The sequence below is a fragment of the Pipistrellus hanaki genome (genome assembly GCF_964339955.1).
Source record: "Pipistrellus hanaki genome assembly, chromosome: 12".
NCBI lineage: Eukaryota > Metazoa > Chordata > Mammalia > Chiroptera > Vespertilionidae > Pipistrellus > Pipistrellus hanaki.
Window position 1 is genome coordinate 8,306,489 of NC_140514.1, and position 22,415 is coordinate 8,328,903.

At 37.0% G+C, this 22,415-nt stretch overlaps 1 protein-coding gene across 9 annotated transcripts in view; it reads right to left on the minus strand.

Annotated features, from left to right (window-relative positions):
* Window positions 1–22,415, minus strand: part of ITSN2 (intersectin 2) — an 88,034-nt gene that overhangs the window by 22,446 nt on the left and 43,173 nt on the right. For all 9 annotated transcript variants that reach the window (XM_084900585.1, XM_084900591.1, XM_084900587.1 and 6 more), the window contains 12 exons: window positions 21,842–21,978; window positions 20,384–20,520; window positions 18,844–18,941; window positions 18,278–18,453; window positions 17,829–17,973; window positions 15,915–16,120; window positions 15,082–15,146; window positions 13,988–14,154; window positions 12,409–12,454; window positions 12,203–12,324; window positions 9,750–9,846; window positions 9,140–9,331 (listed from right to left, as the gene is read on the minus strand). In XM_084900585.1, the coding sequence (XP_084756711.1) occupies window positions 9,140–9,331; window positions 9,750–9,846; window positions 12,203–12,324; window positions 12,409–12,454; window positions 13,988–14,154; window positions 15,082–15,146; window positions 15,915–16,120; window positions 17,829–17,973; window positions 18,278–18,453; window positions 18,844–18,941; window positions 20,384–20,520; window positions 21,842–21,978 (1,588 nt within the window). The remainder of the gene's footprint in view (window positions 1–9,139; window positions 9,332–9,749; window positions 9,847–12,202; window positions 12,325–12,408; window positions 12,455–13,987; window positions 14,155–15,081; window positions 15,147–15,914; window positions 16,121–17,828; window positions 17,974–18,277; window positions 18,454–18,843; window positions 18,942–20,383; window positions 20,521–21,841; window positions 21,979–22,415) is intronic.

Here is a 22,415-nt window from a genome sequence, read left to right on the forward strand (position 1 = left end):
TTAGCCTTTTATTATATAGGATGTCATGAAACAGCAATTTCTTCATGCTCACCCAACACAGAACTTTCAGTTCTAACAATAAACATAACTGTTACCAACCTGGTTAGGATAACCCACAACCTTTGACCAATCCTCTGAATACCTGATCTAACTCTGATCCCTACTGCATGCATACATGGAGAATCTGAAGCTTGGTGGGGATAAGGACACATATGTAATACCTTAATCAATAAAGAAAAAATTTAAAAAAAATGGGCAAAGGACCTGAATACACATTTCTCCAAAGAAGATACACAAATGACCAAAAAGCACATGAAAAGTTGTTAAACATCATTAGTTATCAAAACCACAATAAGATGTCACCTCACACCCAAAAGGATGGCTTTAACAAAGTCAGAGAGTAACAGTGGTGGCAAGGATGTGGAGAAACTGAAACTCTTACAACACTGCTGGTAGGAATGTAAAATGGTACAGCCACTTTGGAAAACAGCCTTAGCAGTTCCTAGAAAAGTTAAATATAGAATTACCATTTGACACAGCAATTCCACTCCTAGGTACATACGCAAGTGTAATGGAACATAGATTGACACAAGAACATGTACACAAATGTTCATAGCAGCACTATTTGTAATAACAAAAAAGTAGAAACAACCTAAACATACATCAACTAATGAATGAAGAAACAAAATATAGTATATCCATACGATGGAATATTACTTGGCCAGAGGAAGGAATGAAGTACTGATCCACGCTGCAGCATGGCTATAGCTAGAAAACATGCTAAGTGAAATAAGCCAAATACAAATAACCTCCACATTTTATGATTCCATTTTTATGATATGTCCAGAATAGGCAAACATATGGAGACAGTTAGTAGGTTATTAGTGGTTGCCTCTGGCTGGAGTGGGGTGCACAGGAAGATAGGAGGGTGAAAGCTAAAGGATATATTGTTCCTTTTTGAGGTGATGAAAATGTTATCTCAGTGTGGTAATAGTTACACAACTCTATGAATATACTAAAAACCACTGAATTATAACCTGGGTGGGATTGTATGGTATATAAATTACATCTCAATAAAGCTGTTATTGAAAAAAGTGATTTTGTTCAGCTTTATCTTTCTGGGTATTATTCCTATAGACTCCTGTCCTTGTTTATTATATGCAGTTGTTGCCTCATTGTCTCTTCTCTGTGTATACTCTGAGTGGCTAGATTATTATGATCTCTGAACACATAATAATCTGGCCACTCAGTGTATATCCTATATTATAAAAGGCTAATAAACAAACTGTCCCCTCGACCAGGAGTTCGACCAGCAGGCAGGCCGGCCAACCGCCCAGGTCTCCTCCCCCTGGCCAGGCTGGCCGGACCCCACCAAATTCATGCACCGGGCCTCTAATATATATATATATATATATATATATATATATATATATATATATATACACACACATACACTGAGTGGCCAGATTATTATGCGTTCAGAGATCATAATAACGTGGCCATTCAGTGTAGATTTTACAGAGAAAACTCTGTGATGCAGTCAGACTTTCCCTCTTTCCTTCTCATTGGTTCAAGTGATGGTTGTATTGCAGGAACTTCATTCTTGTAGAAATGATGGCAATATTGGCACACTTGACATTAGTGTAGAGGTTAAGAGCATGGATTTTGGAGCCAGACCACTGGAGCCAGCTCCATCACTTACTAGATAGCTAACTGTAGACAAGTAATTGAATCGGTTTTAATTTCCATCTCTGTAAAAATAAAATAATAATGAAGTAATACATTTGAGGACCTTAGACAAGTACCTAGACTAATAAGTACTCAATAAAAAGCACGTTCCTTCTTTTTCTGTTATGAGTGATGGCTGTGCGGCCAGACTTCATTTTATAAAAAACTAGAGGCTCAGTGCACAAAATTTGTGGACAAGTAAGATCCCTAGTACTGGCTGGCCATCAGGGCTGATCACGGCCTTCCGGCTGCTGCCTGGGGCCTCCCCTTGTTCCACGCCACCCCCTGGTGGTCAGTGCACATCGTAGTGAGCAATCGAACTCCCGGTCTCCTGGTCAAACTCCCGAGGGGGACACTTTGCATATTAGCTTTTTATATATATAGATGGTGGTAATATTAACACAATAATCTTTGTTCTCCTGGAACCTGCTTCCTGTATCCATGGGTTTTTTTCACTAACGCTTAACTGCTAATACCTTCCAGGGGTCTGATTTTCTCCTCAAGTTATCTCATTTACTTTTACTGGCTCAACCACCATCCTATTCATCCCCCTAGCTGATGTACATCTGATGGTGTATGTCTTAATTATATCTGCCTGCCTGCTGGACAATCCTACCTGGATGTCCCACAGGAACTTGGTGGTCAAAACCAAACTCATCTTCTTCCCCAACTCTGATTCTTTACTGCAGTTGGTGGCACCATTATTCACTCTGTCACCAAGATACTGATTCTTCCACTTGCCCAAACATCCCAACTCCTGCCAATTTCCCCTCAAAACAATTCTTAACTGTTTCATCACTTTTTCTCCACCTTGGCTTCATATCAGAATCATCTGGTGAGCCCAGTTGGCGTGGCTCAGTGGTTGACCTGACTATGAGCCAGGTCACAGTTTGATTCCCAGTCAGGGCACATGCCCAGCTCCATCCCCAGTGGGGGGCGTGCAGGAGGCAGCCAATCAATGATTCTTTCTCACCATTGATGTTTCCATCTCTCTCTCCCTCTCTGAAATCAATAAGAATGTTTTTTAAAAAATCACCTGATGAGTTCTAAAAAAGATCCTGATGCTGAGGGCCCTCTTTAGGCCGTTGAAGTCAGGCATCAATATCTTTATTAAGCTTCCCAGGTGATTACAATGAGAGCCAAGCTACTGAATCTCTGATTCAGCCTCAGGAGCTTCCCTGTTCCTGGCTTTGCACTTCCCCTCTGGCGTTAGTGAACTGCTTATAACCACACCTCCCCGCTCCTGCACCTATGCTGTGTCTTCATCACACTCTCCACCTTTCCAACCTCCAATCGGGCATACTCCTACTTAGGGATCAGGCAGTTGCCTCCTCCAGGAAGTCTTCTCTAATTCAACAATCTATGCTTGAATCAGGCATTCCTGCTCTGTACTCTCTTGGTATCTAGTAAGTACCTGCTTGCGTGCCAGATCCTCTCACAGAGCTAGGTACTCACTGAAGCTAGGACCATCCACACTCATTTCCATATTCTGGGTATATTGTAACATTTTGGCCTTATGCAAACACTCAATAGACTCAGTTGATAACTTTCCAGAGATGCAGAAAGGTTTTTATGGAAAGAGGTTATTTATGCCAAACATTGATGGATGGTTTGAATTTCCATCTGTTTCTCTTCTTCTTTTTTTTCTCTGTAGAAGTGAAATCAGCAACTTGATCACTTAAGTGTAATACTGGTTAAGCATTCACTGCAGTTTCTTAATATATATATTTCCTTTGTACTAAAATGTCTTAACTACATTTGCAATGACTATTAACTTGTAAATTCGTTATAATCTTTTTAGAAAAAAGTTGCAGTAAAAATTATAAGTAACAGAGTAGAGTATTACCCTAGACATTTTCCTTTACTTTCAAATCAAAATTTCTTTTGCTTTTGAAATAAATTAAACTACTTCAATCTTGACCACTTAAAAATTTCTTTGCCCCCTGTAATATAAAGCAATTCATTGGCCTGTATCCAGAGATTACATTAAGGAAAAAGAAAAAATCCAAAGAAATTCAATCATGACTACTTATAAATAACAAAAAAATGTTTTAAATGATGCTTCCAAAGAAATACACAATACAAGTAATGTAGTTTGTGTCCTTTTAATAAACACACTTGCATAGTTATATTACAACTTTGTAAAAATAAAAGGATTACCTCATGCCAAGCGTGCCCAGCATTTGCACAGTCTTAATACCTTTGATACCATCGTTTTTAAGACACACAAAACAAAAATTTAAGGCAAAAAACAGCACTTTGCAACGATTTAATAATTTATTACATTACAGTAGCGTCACAGCAGCATCCGACAATGCCACTCTAGGCAAAGGTCTCTCAGAATTCCCATTATAGATTCTATTTACAAGAATTTATAACTCGTAAAATTCATTCTGAGAAAAAATTTGGCAAATAAAACTTTGACTGGAATTGGCATTTCTTTCTCTACTTTTCCTTCCTTCACTTTCTTTACTTAAAGCTATCTGTATTCACACTGTAATTTAGAACACTAAAATAACAGTTACATTGTTTGAATAGTTTTATTATTTTAAAATGACACTTTAAGATAAAGTTTTTGAGGAAACTCTACAATGGGTAAGTCTGATTTAAATTTTCTAAAAAATCAGGTTTGGTTTTAGATCTGATTTTTTTTTTTTTTACTGCTGGAAAACCTATTAGATTTGATTACATACTTAAAAATGATTATCACATACCACAATGTTCAAATAAACGTAACTTCCTACAGAATTCAGATTTATTCAGTGGTTTTCCCACTTTAAAATTCTTTCCTCCTAACATTGCTTTCTAAGTAAATTGAAAGCTGCCTCATACTGAATGAGGAAGAGAGCAAACGTGGCAGAATATGAGGTATCGATCGCAAAGGATTGCATGCACTTTTAAGAAGGTCAGGTTATTATATGTCATCTATTTCCTTTATTTTTAGCTTTCTCTCAAATATATGACAAAATACCTACACAAGGAGAGGTATTTCAGTTAAATACAGTAAATACGTTTCCCAGACTGATATTTAGCTTAAATATGTCATTATGTGATGTAGTCCATAGGTACCTTTGAATACATTCTTTTCAAATTGACTACAGATGCTAAGCTCTACCTGAATGTCATTCTTAATAAACTTCATCAGTGTAAAAGTGAATGGTCTGCACTATAAAATACCTCTGAAATAATTCATTAATATATTAGGTAAGTCCATATGCAAAAAATAATTATACAGAAATGTTATGCTAAATCACGTGGCTAATTATCAGTGGTCTGATTTCTAATCTCAGGGTTTATAATGGACTTAAAGTAACTGTCCTTAATCTGAACTAAAGGATGCAAAAGCAGAAAGTTCATAACATTAAAAAGCAAGATCAAGTAATCTGTACAATTTGGAGGATTGGTTGAATTCACAAGGACACAATCTTTGTACTATTCCTTTTATTGACTGCAGGTGAATCTATTATTCCACCTGTAAAGTGGTATTATTGCTTTCTATTAATGTCCTATTTTTTAAAAGTATCATGATGATGCCAAATATTAAAAATTGAGCTGGTCTCATAATTACAAATTCCTACCCCAGGGAGCACACATACATATCACCACACATCCCAATAACATGAAATATTTTGGAACACAGACATTTGAACTTTGTGAAGTTCTAACTAAACTGTTGATTCTTCCTCAAGTGTTGTAAAGTTATGATTTAGGCAATGCATAACTGAAGTCATTCATTCATAATGTATAGGCACATCAACATAAATATTGCACAAAATATGTTTTTAACTTAAACTCAAAGATATAAAAACATATTTCACTCCTAAAGAACTCTGTGAGGAAATAAGAATGTGACTGTATGTACACGTTTCCTGATAATACTTGGACATTCATAAACAGTAGATTGCACTGCAGTTTGTAAACATTATACATTGCATAAGCTTCTCATTGATTTTCAAAAAGTTTAATACTGTCCACTAAAACGCCTGTGTTTTAGCTAAGAACTCTCACACTTATTAGTTTTTAATAATGTTTAGCATCTTTAAAGTATTTCCATTCAAGAAAAAGTAAAATCCTGTGCCAAAGTAGCCAGTGTGGTTGAATAGAGATTAGCCAGAGAATCTGGCTGGTAAAGTCAATCTTCTAGCCTCAAAGCACTCTATGGACATGGAGGAATGCCAGCACACATACCTCTCCTTCACCCGAATTCATTCTTGACTAGGCAGACAGAGCCGCCTGTTTGCCTGCTTCAGGGGCATTTAAACTCTTCAAAGATTCCTATGACCTTTACTAAGTATATTAAGAAGAACGTCAACCAGTGTCTTTTTATGACCTGGGACATGTGGCCACCTAATTAAAATAGGTAACATGAATTTTTACTTTAAAATGTATCGTAGATATAAATACTCGGTCTAAACTAGGGAAAGTTTCCTATCTCAGGGTCTGTGATGGGAGCCTTTCATTTCCCCAAATTAATACACTTCTAGGTCATTAAAGAGGAAGTTAGTTAACTGCTGCAGGACATGATGCAGTATCTTCACGTCCAGAGCACAAAGATCCAAGGTCACTACCACAGTCTGTGCTCATTCCCGGGCAGCTCAACAGATGAAACATCCCATTCTGCACATACTGATGGCTGGCCACTGACCCCTTCTGAAAAGCTCCCCAAAATGTTATTGCTTCTACCCCCAAATACACAGAAAATACACAAAAGGGTATTTCCAGTTCTTGGCCTTTAACAAATTTAACAAATCGAATAGTGGCATATTGAAAGTAACAAATTAAACACTGCGTATCTGGGGACAAATCACACATTGAACCAATTAAGAGCTCACTGTAATTAGGATTAGATCAAACATAAGAGCAAAACATAAGCAAATTTTATCTGAATTCTGTAATCAATATACAAGTTGCGATAACATTAGAAAAGCATGGCAGCTCATTCCAAACCAGCAAGAACAGTTTGTGCAAATAGTGGGTCTTTGTGTGTTTGAATTCCCACCATGTAGGGGAAAACTCAATGTGCATGCTAATGACCTACAATTACCAAATTAAAAAAGAAGGAAAATGCTAAAGGATGCCAGAGTGAACAGCAGGGAAAGCCACACAAAGACCCACTATCCTTTAACTTGTTACAAATAAATGTTAACTGTAAGTTAGAAACACAAAGAAATAATCACAAGTGGCTCTAACATTCGAACCGAAGTTAACGGATTGTGTAGGAGATATTTGATCAGGGCTGCCTGCCCTGCCTCCACGCTAGAGTCAAACTTGGATAGTGGGTCTCTGGGGTGCTTTCACACTGGAAGACAACATTGGGTCCTATAAAAAGAAAAATGAGGAATAAAATGAACATAAAGCAAATTAAGGGGTGAGAAAAAATTTGACTAATAACATGCAACATCAACTAGTAATAAATTTGAATTATTACTACTCTCAACCTTTAAAAAATACAGTCATGTGCTGCTTAACGATGGGGATCCTTCCTGAGAAAGGCAACATCAGGCGACTTCATCACAGTGTAAACGCCACAAGCGCACTTACACACAGACGGGATAGCCTGCTACCGACTAGGCTACATGGTGTACCACCGTCATATACAGGTCTGTCTTCGACCGAAATGCCGTTATGGGGCACACTGACTATATCCTAATTACATAAGAAAATGAAAATTTTCTAAGGGCCCAAGAAATGCAAATGGTAATCTAAAATTTAATGAGTGTTTACTGACTCCTACACACCTGGCTGTTCTCCTTTGGAACAGCTTTTATTTATTCCTTATATTCCTTACAGAGGCTTAATTGGAAAAAGCGTCCCATCACAGAAAAAAAAAGATCAACAACAACAATGAACCGTTTGGACAACCATCACTTTACATCATAGACACTATAAAAGCCAAATGTACGAACATACGGAATGGCCCCGGGGTCACTCCCCACATAATGGATCATTACCCAGCGGTCTGAAAGTTTCTTTCTCTCTCTGATTCCAGAAAGGTGCCTCAGACATTCCTGATTGATCACATCAGCTGCCAAGCACCCAAAACTGCCAAACCATCCGCAGCGCTTAAAATGCTCATTCATTTGGTAACCCAAGATTCTCCTGAAACCCTGGGATATATTTGGGGATGTTCAAACCATGAAGAACTGGACTCCCCCTACTCCAAATTGGGAAATTTAATTGTATCACCTAGGAAAGTCTTCCGGGTGAGGACTATCTTTACAAGCTCCAAAGTAAAAATAATGCACAAATATTTCAAAATTATAGTATAAAAGAAATTCGCAATACTTGCACTGAATTGTAAGCATATCTCAGCTTTGACTGGGTTACCATTTATTTCCTCTCAAAAACTAAATTATAATGAAAGGTTAAATTTATTAGATAATTTATCAATAATGATAAAAATACAAATCATGAGTATTTTGTTAAAAAAAAAAAAAAAAGCCGAAACCAGTTTGGCTCAGTGGATAGAGCGTCGGCCTGCGGACTGAAAGGTCCCGGGTTCGATTCGGGTCAAGGGCATGTACCTTGGTTGCGGGTGCATCCCCAGCGGGGGTGTGTGCAGGGGGCAGCTGATCGATGATTCTCTCTCATCAATGTTTTTGGCTCTCTGTTCCTCTCTCTTCCTCTCTGTGAAAAATCAATTAAAAAAAAAGAAAGAAATCCAAACGATGGGAGGACGGTGACATCCATTTTATAAAGGTAAAAGTATGTCCAAGTACTGTTTGTTCTCTAACTTACTATTAATTCATATTTACTCTCAAATATAAGAAAGGCTAGATAACTACCAAGGGATAATTTGATGTAATATCAAATATCACACCTAGAAATCTGGACGTTTATTTTAAAAACAGTGAAATAGATCTTGATTCATGTACCTCTCGTGGCATGAGGTATCCATGTAAATAATCATCTAAGGAGAGTTTTGAAATCAGTCAATTTAAATAGTTTTCAAATTTTATTCTTAACTGGATGATGTGTACAGTAAATATGTGGGAAATAAATGGGAAGGTGGAAAAATTAATAGCACATACACTAAAAGGGTAATTTTTAATAGGTAAGTAGGATACTCACTATCTACTCTTTATTAAGCTGAAAAAGACTATTGCCCGCTGCAAGGATGGTGGTAAAGGGAAACTGCAGTATAGACTGCAGTCATACCGAAGAACCCATAAAAGAAAGATACATTTTTCAGATGAAGTCTAATAGCAAAGCTAGGAAACAAATATTTAAAATAAAGCCATATAACTTCAGAATAGTGAAGAGTTTCCTTTGGCATTTTTCTTACTTTAAACATTCATGTACATTTGCTAAGAGTGCCGATTTTAACGTGTGACCTGGGACAGCAATAAGTGCAGTGCTGCAGGTGAGAGCTTTTGCATTAGTTGAGAGGCAAATAGTTTGATTTACTCACACTGTTGACTGGGGTCGGAGTCTGTTGTCATCTTAACATAGTTTGAAGGGAAGAGACCAGTCACCCCATTGATTTCTCCCTGCCACCAGTCAGGATCATCTTTGTTCAAAACATTGATAAGTTGTCCCTTGGAGAAGTTTAGCTCATCTTCATTATTCGCTGCATAGTCATACATAGCGATCACCTGACACACTACCAGAAAAAGGAAAACAAGACAACAAATGAACGATTCCCACAGGCTCATATGGATATGTTACTCTGACATCAGATGTTAAAACCTGCCTAAAATTGCCCTTTGGCTGCTCTCTCCCACCCTCCTTTGGCCATTATGCTTTATAAACACCATCCTTTCCAAACTACAGTTAAAAAGCTAAGTGAACTGCTTCACGCTATGTCTGATGGTACAGTAATTCCACTTTGAGAAATTTTAAGGAGTGAAAAGGTTCAAGTATTCATTTGACAGTTGGTTGTTTCTACACAGAACTTTTTGGAAAGGAAGTTCTCTAGAAAGGAGAAATTTTTAATATTTTTCAGAGTTCGCTTTTCTGAGAAGTTGGTGAGTTTTAACAAAAATTCTCTATGATGAAACGCAAGTTAACTCATTCCATACCAGGATGAAAGGCAGGTGTAGTTCTTTCACTACTTGGACCCAAAAGTTTAACATGGCTGGCAGGAAACCATCCTTTCTGTCTCTTTTTGCCTCTGGCCTGTAAAATTAGCAAAAGGAGTACGAAAGATTAGATTAAAACAAACTACTGAGACATAAACAAAGCATGCAGAAAAATCCTGTGTAGTAAAGAATTTAACCTTGCTCAAAGAAAGGTCTGGTTTTTGTCTTTGGCTCCTGGGAGGTCATCTTTAAATCTCTGGAATGTCAAGACTGATGAGTATCTGAGTTTGGGGTCTTGACCATGCTAGAGTCTTAACCATGTGATTTACGGTTAATGCTCTGGGTCATGTAGTCTGAACTCAACCTCTGGAGAGACTGGAGACCGAGTTCATCTATACAGACAGCCAACCATGTCTATGTGATAGAGCCCCATAACACTCTGGACACCAAAGCTCAAGTGAGCGCCTGTGGCTGGCAGTATCTGTGGGTTCTGTTGTAGGAAGTTAGTGCTGATCAGGACTCCACTGGGAGAGAACAGCTGGGAGCTCTGTGTTTGGAATCCCCCTGCCCCTGCCCCGTACATCTTTTCCCTTGGCTAATTTTAATCTACATCCTTTGGCTGTAATAAACTGTAACCATGTGTGTAACACAGTAGTCCCCCTTTAATCCATGGTTTTGTTTGCCACAGTTTCAGTTACCCACAGTCAATTGTGGTGTGAAAATATTAATTAATACATTCCAGAAAGAAACAATTCTTCAGATCTGAGTTGCATGCTGTTCTGAGTAAAGTGATGGAATCTCACCCCATCCCTCTCCGTACACCTGGACATGCATCACCCCTTTGTCCAGTGTTCCATGCTGTATGCAATGCCTGCCTGTCGGTCAGTAGTTGTCTAGGTTATCATATCCACTGTCATGGCATCGCAGTGTTTATGTTTAAGTAACCATTATTTTATAATGGCGCAAAAGCACAAGAGTAGTGATGCAGACAATTAGGATATGCCAAAGAGAAGCTAGAAAGTGCTCCCTTTAAGTGAAAAGGTAAGTACAGAACAATAAAATATTTTGACAGAGAGAGATCACATCCACGTAACTTTTATTACAATATTCTGTTATACTTTTTCTATCTTACTATTGATTTTTGTTAATCTCTTAATATGTCTAATTCGTAAATTAACCACTATCATAAGTATATATATAAAGGAAAGAACATGGTACATAGAGGATTCAGTACTATCTGTGGTTTCAGGCATCCACTGGGGACTACTGTAGCTTTCAGTAGGTCCTGTGAGTTCAAGCAAACTTGAACTTCAGAGTGGTCCAGAGACCTCCAAACTTAAAACTGGTGTCAGAGTAGGGGTGGTCTTGGGAAGCCCTGAATTTTGCATTGGCCTTCCAGGTCAGTATCAAACAACTGGAAGATTCAATGTGAAGCTCAAAGTGCAGCTCAAAACACTATTTGTGGAAGTCTATTTGAAGATGTTTCAGGCTCAGAATTATCTGCGTATTTCACACAAGTAATATTTATAAAATAAGAACACATTTCTAGAGTTCTTGTAATAAGTTCAAGTCAGCACTTAAAATGGCACAGCCCACAGTAAGCACTTCTTGGGACTCCGTTAATTAGTCAGGAGACCACAAATAAAATTCGTGGAGAGCCATGTTTCCTACTTAGTTGGGTCAATCTTCAAAGCAAATAGAAGGTGGGATTTCAGGGTGCTGAATAGTACTTTTTGAATAAAAAGGTACTGAATTTTGAACATCCACTGTTCTTTAGGATTGTAAGACTAATTTGCAAGAATGAAGCTATGTTTATCCTCCTTATTACAATCATACATAAATCTTACATAAAAATACGATTGTACCTCTCATCATCTTTTAATCCCACAATGCTCTTTGATTTTAACTAGCAATGAAATTTTGAGAGAGAGAAAAAAACACTCTGTATCAAAACATATGCAATAACTGCCTCTGCTAACTTTTCAGAGACATAAAACAGGCTCATTTATGCCAGTACTTCCTTTCTTTGCACCAATGTTTCCAAAACATGAGATCATGAGGGGAAAGTCCAATGGGTAGTGTTTTCTCAGGGCACAGCCTGGACCATGTCCATGCTTTTTCTCCCAGAGGATATACTGTAGGCCTGGGGTTATCCCAGACAAAGATGATGCTATGCTTTCCTTTAAGAAGGTGACCTGTGGTTTATTAAAGCAGGTATTACTGGAAAACAATTATGTCTTTAGAGAAAAATATTCTTCATATATTGTTACTTATAATATCAATTCAACTATGCTAAAAATAAACAGTGAAAAGACTAGAGAGAATCATTATACACTAACATGTTCATGTAGGTTACCTCTAAGTGGTGATCTAAAATTTTTATTAGTTTTAATTTTAATGAGCATGCACTACTTTTATAATAAAACCGATAGATGGTATTTGAAGATCATTACCTGTAACTCCCCTTGCCACCACCCACTCGTGTTTTTCTTTAATATCAGTATTAACTGTCCTGGGGCGAGGCTGAGCTGCTCCATGCCAGAAGCCGCGTACGCCGAAGTTACCTGAGCAATCTCTGGAAATAAACATAAACGAGAAACTAGGAATGCATGACTATGAAGCACTTCAGGAATTTTTTTCATTTCATCATTATACATACCAGGTTTCTTGTTTGATGCTCCGGATTTGCTAGCACTCCCAAAACTCTGTAAGGAGAAGATATACTGTTTTATCATTTTCCAAAAATCCAGTGTAAAAGTACAAAGGTTATTAGAAATTAGTGACGTCTAATGCCTTGGTTTGTTTCTTTAAATGAAGAGCAAAATGACAACCTTACATTAACCGAAAACGTTAAGAATCTAATACTTGTGGGAGTTCTGGTCTGCTAACAGAGCATATTAGAGACAAGTAACTAATGTGCATCCCGACTCAACAAGAATTCCTCCTGAACATTAAATGTGACTACCAAGGTCAAATACGCCCCATTTAAGTTAGCACCACATACGGTCTATGTGTCCTGGATATGTTAAGGCATATGTGAGTTCTGCTCCTGCTGCACAGAAGCAAAATTAAAAAAAAATTATTTTACATTTTTTTTGCTATGTCCCCTCTCACCCTGACCTAAGAACAAAAGATCCTTACTCCAGCAACTATAACCTGTTTGACTTCACAGGATAAGTTGGGCCAACCACATTTCTTTCCTCTTTTTAGGAATCTGAATAAGAAGCGAAAGTTTAAACTGTTTTCTGTTAGTGGATGCAGCTGCAGTAACAGTACTGGAGCAGAGTGGATGTGAGAATCTTGCTGTCTTCAATTAAGCCAGACATTAAAGAGGTTTTCAAACCACAAAACATGCCACTCTTTTCACTAAAAAAATTTTTTGGGAAATATATAGTTGTTTTTTTCCATAAAAAGCAAGTTTTTATGTTACTATGCAATGAGTAACTCTTCTATGTTAAAGTAAATTTAAAATATATATATATATATATATATTTTAAAATATATTATTATTGATTTTAGAAAGGGAGTAGGATAGAGAAATAGAAACATCAACGATGACAGAATCATTGATTGGCTGCCTCCTGCACGCTCCCTACTGGGGGGACTGAGCCCACAACCCGGCATGTACCCTTGGCTGGAATCAAACCTGCGACCCTTTAGTCCAACCGAGGTCTGAAAGGCTGGTGACCACTGCTTTAGTGTGCAGGCCAACGCTCTATTCGCTGAGCCAAACCAGCAAGGGCAAAAATATTTTAAAAATTTCAGTTTTATGGAAAATATCACTAGATATAGCCCATATATTAAACAAAACAAAACAACCTCTTTGGAGTCCCCAGTAATTTTTAAGAATGTAACAAATTCCTGAAACAAAAGAAATTTAATAACTGCTGCAGTATAACATACTATTAGTGGGATAAAAAGAAGTAGGAATCAATATAAGCTGAGTCACATTAATGTCAGAATCTTAAAGGATTTGCAAACTCCTTCGAGGTGGTTCCTTACAAAGCTTCCCTGATTATGGGAATTATCATGAAGCCCAGCCATACCTATGTCTCTTGTTCTTAGAATTTCATCAAATCCTGCCTCCCTTCTCTCTCTAACAGGATCCCTATAAAAAACTATTTTACTGGAGTGACCTTGAGTGGTTTCCTAGTAACCAAAGCAGCCTGACCAAAACCATATGCATGAGTCTCTGTTTTAAGTATAAACCTTGATAAATAAAATGGAATGAACTCTACCTCTTGATCTTTTGGTTTGACATAATTTGATGGGAAAATTCCAGTTCTATCTCCAATACTGCCTGTCCACCACTCTCCATCTTTCTGAGTCACCAGTATTTCTTCGCCTTCTGAGAATGTCAAATCTCCAGGTTCTACACTTGAATACGGATAAAGTGCAATATACTCTGCAGGAAACAAAGCAAAAAGGAGAGAATTTTGGTTGAAAAATTTCAGAGGTGTATGCCTATTTTCCCCATTCTTCTGTGAGCTTGGAGGCTGTGTTTTATTCATCCTTGTATATTTCAGGCTGTAGCACAGAATCTCTAGAGTAATACTGAACAATTTGTTTAATTTACTATTAAATTGATTTTCTTGAGCAATATGAACATAAACTGTACTTTAACTACTTAACTAATTCTATAATGGACATATATAATTCATTTGTAAACCTACAGGGTGGGGCAAAAAGTAGGTTTACAGTTGTTTGCATGGAAAATAATACAATAATAAATAATACAAAAATATATTGTTTCGTGTACTCACTACAAGCCTACTTTTGCCCTACCCTGTATTGTAACTATTCATAGAAAAAAAAATGTCTGCAAAGACAGTAGACAATCTTTACTTAATTTTTCAGCACATTAACAAGATCAAAATAATTTATTAGTCAAACAACCCTAAGGGCTATAAATATTCCTTGTAATATTTAAAGTGTATTTTGATGACAAATTCTACTTAATTATTTATATGGTACACTGTAATTAAAATGCAATTTGTAAATAAACTAAATATACTAAAATTTCTTTACATCCTAAACATCTATAATGTGGATATATAATAGCAGGAAAACAAACTCATTGCAACACTTTTATTTATGATCTTATTGATTGAGGTGGTGCATGGTGAAATTTTATAGTACTGATTTTTTAAAAGTGCCAAATATATTCAGTCATATGTTTTATATATCCTCAATATTCATGTGAAATAGGCAAGGGGCTGGTTTTCCTAACCTCACTTCAATAATGAAGACAGAGAAGTATGGAGAATGAAAACTGTGGGAAGTTAGCTGGTTTTCTGACTCCCATCTAATATACAAATTGTCAAAAGCTCACCTTCTCCAACTGTATAGGCTGCGGAGGTAGGTTTCTTGTTTACAGCTGCATACAGAGCTTCTGGCCTGCCAAATAAACACACAAACAGATAAAACAGGGACATCAACAATAAAAAGACAAGAAAAGTATTTGATGAATACAGCAGCACATTTTTTTAGGGCTATCTAAAATTAATTTAACTATTACCTCAGTACACAGGCTACACGTATTCTTATACACAAAATCTTAGATTAAGAACTACTAAATATCAAACTTCTAAACTTTTAATATATATCAGAGTAATTTCAACATGATTTATCAACAGTTTTTCAAATGTGCTATTACTTTGCATTTCTAAAGGGACTTAAAAGACTTAAGTGCCCGGCAGGCATGGCTCGGTGGTTGAGTGTTGACCTATGAACTAGGAGGTCAGGGTTCGATTCTATTCAAGGGCACATGCCCAGTTTTGGGCTTGATACCCAGTTTGGGGGCATGCAGTAGGCAGCTGATTAATGATTCCCTCTCATCATTATGTTTCTATCTCTTTCTCCCTCTTCCTTCTTCTCTGAAATCAATTTTTTTTTTTTTAAAAAAGAACAGTTTTAAATGGCAGTTATTTGGTAAATTACATATGGAGCATGAATCAGTATAAGGAAAAACAGAAGTAATACATAAATCTTACTGTTTATTTAGAGCACACAACATTAACATATATATTACTGAACATCAGACAATAAAAAATAACAACATCTGGCCAGTGTGGCTCAGTGGTTGAGTGACCTCTGAACCAGGAGGCTGACTCATCAGTGAAGCACCAACATCCACACTTCACGAGAACACTCAGAAATGCTTACTCTTCTCGCCTGACTTCACTCCCAGGGATGATTTTGACATAAGATTTTGGAAACCACCCTCTTCCTCCATGGACCTCACCAAACCACCAATTTTCTTGCTGCTCCAAGACAGTAATAACATCATGTTTTGAGAAGTTCAAGTGGTTATCTTTCTTTGCAGTCCAGGAACAAAGGGCCTGTGCTTTTAGGTTTTCTACAACCTGTCCCTGTGAATATAAAAACACAAAATTAGAAACAAAACATTAATAATCAGGATATACTTCCTGTTCAAACAGCAGATGAATTTGGTATGGTGGTGACTTATTACTGACTAGAGGGCCAGGTGCACGAATTCGTGTACAGGTGGGGACTGGCCAGCCTGTGCCGATCAGGGGGAGGGGACGCGGTAGGCTGGCTGGCTGGCCCACTCCCAGTCGGGTCCCTGATTAGGCTGGTTGGCCAGCCCCAGTGCGAGTCACAGCGACTAGTTGTTCTGGTCATTCTGGTCACTTGGCTTTTATATGTATAGATAGATGGTGACTTAAGACAACCTTAATCTATTGACTTAAAATTGTCTATGACAGACAACCATCTGTGGAGTCTTCTGGTAAGTTAAAGACTGAACGCCCACCATGCAAGGACAAATCTTGGCATTAAGTACCACTGTACAGAAAGTGAGCACTGGCTACTCTGTACGTAAGAGAACAAATGAAAAGGGAAAGCTACTGCAAGCCTGTCTCTCCTCCAGCGTCCAATGTCTCCTCCGGCAGTGGACGCAGGTGACTCCTCAGAGGAGGAGTGGCTTTGTTGGCTGACAAGGCTAATCTCTTTACCTCTGCTCTAATCTTGTTAGGCCCTCCAATTTTCTAAAAACAGTGTGACACTGTGAAGACCCTCTCCTGAATCTTCCATCTATCTACTTTTCTACCTACTTGCTCTTTCAAATTTATTAAAGAAAGAACAGTCTTAAACTTGCTTTCCAATTTCATCCCTTAATCCATTCTAACTTAGTTTTTATACCCATATACTGAACTTCTTCTTGAGGTCATTGATAACAAAAAACCAAAAGCTTCTTCCAAACTTTATTTTCTCTGACATAATTAAAACCTTTGCAGTTCCTCATAATTAAAACCTTTACAGTTATTTATTTATATGTCTGTCTCATTAGATTATGACTTCTTAATGGCAGGAATTTTTTAAAATATATATTTTATTGATTTTTTACAGAGAGGAAGAGAGAGATAGTTAGAAACATCGAAGAAAGAGAATCTTCTATCAGCTGCCTCTTGCACACCCCCTACTGGGGATGTGCCAGCAATCAAGGTACATGCCCTTTACCGGAATCGAACCTGGGACCTTTCAATCTGCAGGCCGATGCGAGCCAAACTGGTTTTGGCAGGGATTTTTTTTTTTCCATTAAATTTCAAGCACATAATAAAGTGCCTGGAACCTACAGTCACACAATAAACATTTTTTGAGTGAAGGTAAAATCTCTAGGACTCTATTCTGATGAAATCTGCAATTTTTAAATATAATGTTAATTAACAATGCTTGTAACAGTTATATCTAAGTTAGAGAATAAATATACATACCACAGTTCCCACATAAATGATTTAAGAAAAAAAAACACACAAAAAAACCAAATCTCTTCTTATAATAACTACAAATTAAGAACATTATAATCTGATTTATAAAAATGGTATTTTGAGGTTAGAAGTCTTAGCTGCCACTTGATACCATAAGAATAAATTGTTGAAAAACCTCTAAGTAATAATAATTTCTTCATATCACATGTGAGTGAAAAGAATAAAACTAAGTGCTACAAACTCTAGTTAAACAAGTAAGTAATGCCTTTGTATGAAAAATCTTCATTCTATTTTATATACACCAGGAGCAATGTCGAAAGATAAAGCACAAAATATTGACGATCCATACCTGTCCATGAATAGGGGACACAGATCCAGGGGACACAGTGCGAGTAAAAGCTGACTTTTTCTGCCATGATGTATTAACAGTTAGGTTTGAAAAAGATACATTTTGATAATCAGTCACTGATGCTTGCTGATTTGAAGAAAGTGATCTGTAAATAGAAAACCTTTATAAGTATACTTAATTGTTTAGAATCTAATGAAGCACTACCAGTGTATCAATTTGTAATATAATACAGGATGTTTAAACACAATTTGTGGAAAAAAGAATTCACGAACAAACTACTGGCCTATGTTTTAATTACCAAGTTTCAGTATTAATATCAGAACAGGAGGTACTCTTGAAGAGTCCAGTTCAGATTATAAAACAATTAAGTCACAGGCTGACATAAATGCATACTGGGCATTCACTCATTTGCAGAGCTATATAAACTCTACTGTTAGCTAAACACTTACTCAGAAGAAGTTGAGGTAGCAGATAAAGATACTGTGGGAGGAAGTATGGCCTTTTTCGGAGACACAGATTTTTCACTCGATGGCATTTTTTCTACATAGTTGCATGGAAACCAGCCAAACTTTCCTTGGAAACTACCATAAAGCCAACCAGGTTCTCCTGTGGTTTTCTCATCAACCTATGGAAACGAAAAGAAGGGTTAACAGTAGAAAGCCACACTTGTACAGTGGAAAGGGTTGCAGACTTGCACACAACCACAATGACGCTGCTAGAGTCAGGCTGATAGCCGAGATGTCTCCTAAGTGGCTAAGGGTGGGCAGTGTATGCAGCACAGACATGCCGGACACTGTGATGATGCACACCCCACCAGGACGGAACACAATGTCATCATGCTGCTCAGAATGGCAGGCTACTTAAAACTTATCAACTGTTTTATTTCTGGAATTTTCCATTTAATATTTTCAGACTGTGATTGACCAAGGGTAACTGAAATCACAGAAAGTGAAACTGCAGATAAGACAGATATTGCATTGTATTCAGTTTGTGAGAAAAAAAGACTGTTTCCTACCTGTATTATATCCCCAGTATTAAAACTCATCTCATCATGGCTCCTTGCTTCAAAGGGATATAAAGCTCTATAATTCACCAACTCACTAGCTGGCTCACCTAAAGAGAAGATAATTGTCATTATTTGCTACTTTCATGTATACATTTTGCTATGACTCAATAAAGAATGCTCAAAAGAAAAAACTGAGAGTCAAACTGTATGATGAAAATCCACTTGTACAGTCTTGTTAGGATTTAAATATCTTGAATAGTCTTAAAATCACTATAAAATCAGACAAGGATGCACATCTGAAGTAAAGTTGGAGGCAGTAAACAAAGAGATAACTTGCAGGTTTGCCATGTGAAGGGATCTAAGGGAGAGGTGGTGGCTGAGTAGTGCAAAGTGGAAGCAGCAAGTGGCTTATTAGTTTGATCAGAATGTAACAGGGAAAAAGAGCACAAAAAGGGACGTCACCAATGAGAAGATTAGTAAGCAACCAGAGTTGACTAAAGAAAGATCTATACATTTATCAGTATGGTTCTAAAAGAAAAACCACAGGAGGGCTCAAAAATACACTAGACTTGATAAGATTAAAATATTTTACTTTGGTCATTTGTAGAATAAATGTTTTTGCTTATAAAATTTTCAACACATTGTATTACAAAGGATTTAATAATCTATATATTCAAAAGAGATATAATAATAATAAAAAATATTTTAGGAATGGTATATAAAAAACACAGTAATGTTCTAAACACGTTTAATGTGCAAAGACTTAAATTTTTTAAAAATAAATATTTTATTAATTTTTTTACAGAGAGGAAAAGAGAGGGAGAGAAAGTCAGAAACATCAATGAGAGAAAAACATCGATCAGCTGCCTCCTGCACACCCCCTACTGAGGATGTGCCCGCAACCAAGGTACATGCCCTTGACCGGAATCGAACCTGGGACCCTTGAGTCCGCAGGCCGACACTCTATCCACTGAGCCAAACCGGTTAGGGCAAGACTTAAAATTTTATTGTTTCATTAAAATAAATACTAGCTAAAAAAAATATTTGAAACTGTTCACTTAGATTATGAAAATTACGTCAGGGTCTGTTCATAGTGATGACTTACCTTCTTTTCTCAATGTTTTTTTTTAATATTTCTACCCCCCGTCTTTTTAAAAATATTCTTTTTATTGATTTCAGAGAGAAGAAGGGAGAGGGAGAGAGAGAAACATCAATGATGACAGAGAATCACTTACTGGCTGCCTCCTGTACATCCCTTACTGGGGATCAAGCCCAAGCATGTCCCTGACCAGGAATCAAACTGCGACCTCCAGGTTCATTGGTCGATGCTTAACCAACTGAGAAATCCCTGCTGGGCTGCCTTCAGTTTGTTTTAATAAGTCTACACAATTCTCATCCAAGTTGAATTTAGAAAAGAACTTTTTTTCTGATTCTAAGATAGTTATCTGTTTAATTTTTTTTTTCTTTTTGCCTTTCATCAGAATCTTTCTTTTTTCTTTTGTTGCTCTGTCTCAGAAAAATCAAATCTTATTTTTATTTGTATCCTTACATCGTTTCTCCTCAGTTTTCTTTTCCTCTTTTTGAACTTTTTCTTGGGTCTTTTCATCCTGGAGCCGCTTTTGTTTTTCTTCTTCCTCCTTTCTAAGATTTTCTCTCCATAAGTTTTCTTTTCCTTGCTTTGCTTTCCTTTACATAAAAGAGAAAGAGTTTGCACAATGTCCTAATTTTTTAAAAACAAAATAAAAATAAAATAGATCTTGCTCTTGACAAACTGAAGAAATATTACATCTATTTAGATATAATATATAGTTAAATATATATCTAAATATGTATCTATATCTATATTTATATAGATATAGATACAGATAAAGCTTAAGCAACTGTTTTGATCAAACGACTGGAACGATAGGTCGACCAGCTGCTCTGATGTGCACTGACCACCAGGGGGCAGATGTTCAACACAGGAGCTGCCCCCTGGTGGTCAGTGTGCTCTCACAGCCAACCTCCCCCAAACCCTCCCCACTGCCTGCAAACCTCCTGCAGTCCCTCCCCCTGTCCAACAGGATTGGGAGAGGTGGCCCTGATAGGCCCTGATTGCTGGCCAGGCCTAGGGACCCCACCTGTGCATGAATTTCTTGCACTGGAGCTCTAGTAATCTTATATAGTAATTATATATTTATTGTAGCAAAGAGATATGAGTTGCTATACCTATTTTTCTTTTGTCAGAATGGCAAGAAATTTTTTTGGTGTGCTGGAGAATTTTAGTAATTAGTTCTTATGTGCCATGAGATGAAAAGCTAAAAATCACTGCTCTAAATGAATGGTTCTATGCTTCAGATACCACACTGTCCTACTTTTCTTCGCTATAAATGGAGGCAACTGATATATTTCAGTGGTACAAAGAGAACTGCACAACACAAAATTCTACACTCAGTCTTATCATTCTACAAAAGTATTTAGTTTTTTTCATCTTTCAGGTCTGACTCCAAAGCCCATAGTTTTCACTAATGAAACATAAAACTGATTACTGTAAATTTAGTTCATAAAAGAAGAAATGAATTTCTAAAATTTAGAATTTAATTAGCATCTTAGGACAATCCTTTTATTTATCTTTTATTCCCCTTAAATTTTCATAGTCAAACTAGAGGTATAGGTAACAAAATTCGAATTCTTAGAGTAATATCTTAAATAATAAAAGGCTTATATGCAAATCAACCGAACGGCAGAACGACTGGTTGCTATGATGTGCAATGACCACCAGGGGGCAGATGCTCAACAAAGGAGCCAGGCTCACGGCTCGCCACAGCAGCAGTGGCAGGAGACTCTCCCACCTCTGAGGCAGCACTAAGGGTGTCCAGGGAGTGGACCTAAGTTGCCTGAGAGAGGGTGAAGGCCAGGCTGAGGGACCGCGCTCTCTCCCACCGCTTCCCGCTCCCCCACCTTGCCCAGTGTACAATTCTCATGCACTGGGCCTCCAGTAGAATAATAACTTTATCAGCTATATTACCTTACAGCCTCATCTTCTAGTTTCTTTTTTTGTATTAGCTCTGACCTTTTTCTTTCTATTTCCATTAACTTGTTATGTTTGATTTTATGAAGCTGTTCAAGAGCTAACTGCTGTGTATTGTAGGTTTTTCTCAGTTCCTAAGGAGAAAATGAAAATAAGTCAATTAGGCCTTTAACTTAAAATATTGTTTTTATATAATGAGTCATTTTCATTAAAAGACAAAAATCTTAAAGCAAGTTAAGTTAAAAATATTGAAAGTTTAAAAACATCTACATGATTAAAAACATAACTGAATACAATATATATTTAAGCCATGTAGTCATTGAGGACAAAGACCTGTTTAAAATCATCTACTTTTGTATTAATTCATTCCTAAGGAACACAGAATCTTTACAAACCAATTCTCTGATTTGATAATCCATTTTTAACTTAAAAGCAATGCATTAAAACTTCTTAAAACAATGTGCTTGTTACAACATTTTAAGAGGAATTTCATTCAGCCAATTTTTTACATATGTAGTTTAATTGAGTATATCTAGTAGATACTTATTTAAGTTTTTACTCTACTGTTCCT